The sequence below is a fragment of the Mytilus trossulus genome, chromosome 7 (assembly GCF_036588685.1).
Source record: "Mytilus trossulus isolate FHL-02 chromosome 7, PNRI_Mtr1.1.1.hap1, whole genome shotgun sequence".
In the NCBI taxonomy this organism is placed as follows: Eukaryota; Metazoa; Mollusca; class Bivalvia; order Mytilida; family Mytilidae; genus Mytilus; species Mytilus trossulus.
Genome location: NC_086379.1, coordinates 53,542,494 through 53,546,948, shown reverse-complemented (window position 1 = coordinate 53,546,948; position 4,455 = coordinate 53,542,494). Strand labels below are relative to the sequence as shown.

The window sequence follows — 4,455 nt, the reverse complement described above, 5'->3', positions numbered from 1 at the left end:
GGTAAACCAAAAGGGTATACTTTATCTGATTGACATGCAAAATGAACGAGTAATATCCTTGTTTTATTCTATATAATTATAAGACAGAGAGAGAAATACGTTTATTTCGACAGTAAGAACCAGACAGTTTTCAGGTCCTTGTTTTATTCTATATACTAATAAGACAGAGACAGGAAGACGTTTATTTCGACAGTAAGAACCAGCCAGTTTTTAGATATCCATGTAACACAAACAAAATGTCAGATAGATTTTAATTGAAGACTGAGCATAATTGTCGCTTAAAGATAGTCCTAATCATTTGCAAAAGGGTTTTTACTTAAGTGTGTTAGTCAAATGTGTTAGTCAATATGACTTCGTTAAAAACCGAACGACATATTTGATATATTATACAGAAATTATATATTGAATAAAATTGAGAAAGGAAATGGTGAATATGTCAAAGCGACAACCACCCGACCATAGAGCAAACAACAACCGAAGGCAACCAATGGGTCTTCAATGTAGTGAGAATTCCCGCACCCGTAGGTGTCCTTCAGCTGGCCCCTAAAAATATGCATAATAGGACAGTGATAATTGACGTCATACTAAACTCCGAATTATACACAAGAAACTAAAATTTAAAATCATACAAGACTAACAAAAGCCAGAGGCTCCTGACTTGGGACAGGCGCAAAATTGCGGCGGGGTTAAACATGTTTATGATATATCAACCCTCTCCCTATACCTCTAGCCAATGTAGAAAAGTAAAAGAATAACAATACGCACATTAAAATTCAGTTCAAGAGAAGTCCGAGTCCGATGTCAAAAGATGTAACAAAAGAAAATAAATAAAATGACAATAATACATAAATAACAACAGACTACTAGCAGTTAACTGACATGCCAGGTCCAGACCTCAATTAAACTGATTGAAAGATTATGTCTTCATCATATGAATATCAGGTACAATCCCTCCCGTTAGGGGTTTAGTATCATACTATCATAAAATATATGAGAAGAACATAACCCGTGTCATGCCAACAACTGTTTTTTTTAGAAATAAATGTGTTTAGTTCCGATTTACTTTTACTTTTACAAATTATATTTTATTGATTTTTTTTTATTTTCAGGTTAATTAACTCATAGATGATTTCGAAAGCCTTTTGATCATCATGACATCGGGATTTATCAACACAACTTCCGGAATAATGAATTCAACTATGTCAAATAATTTGTCCGAAAGTATTCAAGAAGAGATGGAAAGTGCGCTTGCGTTTGAACGCGCAATACATTTGGCTGTATCAATTATATTTGGTATCGTTGTTTTAGTTGGGTTTCTAGGAAACCTTTTGGTGATCATTGTTGTTTGGTCAAACACACAGATGCAAAATACAACAAATATATTAATTGTTAGCCTGGCCTTTGCGGATCTTTCATTTATCATATTCTGTGTTCCCTTTACTGCCACAAAATATGTCATGGCAACATGGCCCTTCGGTACCCTTTGGTGTAAGATATCAAGTTATCTGATGTACGTCTGCGCATTCGCAAGTGTATATACTCTCGTTCTCATGTCACTTGATCGATATCTTGCAGTAGTTCATCCAATCACATCAATGAAAATCCGAAATAGAAAAAATGCGAACTTTCTGGTCATTTTAACATGGATTGTGATTCTCGGCACTAATCTCCCGGCAGCTTTCGAGTTCCATGTTATCGAATATCAATTTTATGACCATAATCGATCAACATGTATATTAGACCAAAATTTATCCGTAGGTCGTAGATTTCACGGTTGCTTCTTTGCTTTTGGATATGTATTACCTTTGACACTGATTTGTGTTTTGTATGGATTTATGTTGAAAAGGCTCTTGTATGGAGTTGTTCCCGGTGGAAGTCAACGTGCCGAAAGTATCAGATCCAAGAAAAGAGTTACGAAGATGATTATCATCGTTGTAGGAATATTTGCCTTGTGCTGGTTACCAATTCAGATTATGTTTTTGGTTCAGTATTTTGGACATTTTGAAGCAACACCAATTACATTTGGTATTCAAATGACTGCAAATTGCTTAGCTTATATGAACAGTTGCGTCAATCCTATATTGTACGCTTTTCTGTCCGAAAATTTCAGACGAAGTTTCAGAAAGCTTCTTTGTTGCAAAGGACAAGTATCAACGAAATTTGAATACGAAAGAACACATGCACCACGTGGGGCAGATAAGGAAACTAAGGAGATGCTGTTAAACAACTTGAACCATACCAACAATGAAGTCAGTACTAAAGATAAAAATTGCAACACCGATACCACGGTTACTTAAAGTTACACATTCATGAAAATATTGTTTCAAAATGTTCAAGTTTGGTTATTAATGAAATAATAGTATGAACAATAACATGACTTATATCTCTGAAAGCTTGTAGGCTCGAACGCACATTTCAGAACGCTGTGACAAAGTAAGCAATAGTATTAAAACACACGATAATCACAAAGTATGTGTACACTGTTCGTTGATAGAAAAGCAAGTGTGTAGATAACATTTCTGAAAGTGAATTTTGTATTATTAAAAACATATCTGTAACATAACAACAGTTTTGATGAAGTGACAAAAACTCAATATTACTAAATGTTTATGTTGTATATTATATAAATTGTAGCTATGTATTGTTCGAAAAATAAAAATAGACGTAAGTTTCGCATTTGGAAAACATATAGGCTTAATACTGATACATAATGGGTCGTGTTTTATCAGTTTTTTCAACATCTCTCCTATCTACAAAGTCTACATAAAATTGAAAATGGAAATGGGAAATGTGTCAAAGAGACAACAACCTAACGATAGATAAAACAACAGCAGAAGTTCACCAACAGGTCTTCAATGTAGCGAGAAATTCCCGCACATGTAGGCGTTTTTTCAGCTGGCCCCTAAACAAATATATACTAGTTCAGTGATAATGAACGCCATACTAATTTCCAAATTGTAAACAAGAAACTAAAATTAGAAAGAATAATACAAGACTAACAAAGTCCAGAGGCTCCTGACTTGGGACAGGCGCAAAAATGCAGCGGGATTAAACATGTTTGTGAGATTTCAACCCTCCCCCTATACCTCTAGCCAAGTAGAAAAGTCAACGCATAACAATACGCACATTAAATTCAGTTCAAGAGAAGTCCGAGTCTGATTTCAGAAAATGTAACCCAAGAAAATAGACAATAATACATAAATAACAACAGATTACTAGCAGTTAACTGACATGCCAGCTCCAGACTTCAATTAAACCGACTGAAAGATTATGATTTCATCATATGAACATCAGGCACAATCCTTCCCGTTAGGGGTTTAGTATCATACCATCATAACATATATGAGAAAAACATAGCCTGTGCCATGCCAACAACTGTTTTTGAATGAATGTGTTTAGTTCCGATGCAAAGACCCTATAAGTGAATCAATATTAACGCCAAAATATGCAATCTTTAATGACTTCATTGACTTAAAGCTACAACAATGTATACTAGTATATAAATAGGATATGTGGTATGATTAAAATAAGAAATTTTTTTTTTTAGGCATGCAATCGAAAACCATGGACTTCAAGATAATCAAAATGCACACAGTTTTATAGATTGAGGCAACAGTACTTTATAACAAACATGTTTAACTCCGTCACATTATGTATGTATGTACCTGTCCCAAGTTAGAAGACTGTAATTTAGTGGTTGCTGTTTTTTATGTATTACATATTTGTTTTTCGTTCATTTTTTTTACATAAATGAGACCGATAGTTTTCTCGTTTTAATTGTTTTACATTGTCATTTCGGAGCCTTTAATAGCTGACTACACGATATGGGTTTTGCTCATTGTTGAAGGTCGTACGGTGATCTATAGTTGATAATTTCTGTGTCATTTTGGTCTCTTGTGGAGAGTTGTCTCATTGGCAATCATACAACATCTTCTTTTTTATAATAAGCGGATATTCAAGTTTCACAAATCAATTATAAAGATACAAATCAACAGTCAGACAATGTGCAACAATCGAGAATAGATAAAACCCGTCAAATCAAAGATTAGACGAAATTGATTTTATCTAAAAATCTTTATGTTGTGCAAAAGGTCACGAGATGACAAAAAGTTAGACCAGACGTTTTCTGTCTAGATTTTTGTGAAAGTATTAATGACAACTGAAGTTCCCTCAATTAGTAATTCAAATACTAGTAGATTACGTTTGTCAAAACGTCACTACGTTCATGTTAATGCGATTTTTATTTCTCCAAAAAGCATAATACAGATTAAGTATCTCCTAAAAAGAATATATTATCCTCATGGTTTTTTTTCATTTATAAAAGTAATCCTGCACGTTGGCGATAGGGAGCATAATAAAGAAGGTAAGAGGTTTCAAGGTATTGAAAAGTAAAAGTTATGTTCACGCATTTGAGACGATGTTGTGCATATCGAACAACACAAACAGCTTAAATCA

The 4,455-nt window shown here is 33.9% G+C and overlaps 1 protein-coding gene across 1 annotated transcript; it reads left to right on the top strand.

Moving 5' to 3' along the window:
- Positions 1–1,115: 1,115 nt before the first annotated feature.
- Positions 1,116–2,692, top strand: LOC134725303 (allatostatin-A receptor-like). The gene has a single exon (XM_063589004.1). The coding sequence runs from the start codon at positions 1,152–1,154 to the stop codon at positions 2,295–2,297; it is 1,146 nt and encodes a 381-aa protein (XP_063445074.1). The 5' UTR covers positions 1,116–1,151; the 3' UTR covers positions 2,298–2,692.
- The last annotated feature ends 1,763 nt before the right edge of the window (positions 2,693–4,455 follow it).

Bases quoted from the DNA above. Each gene is read 5' to 3' on its own strand.
- LOC134725303 (XM_063589004.1), top strand. From the start codon at position 1,152: ATGACATCGGGATTTATCAACACAACTTCCGGAATAATGAATTCAACT.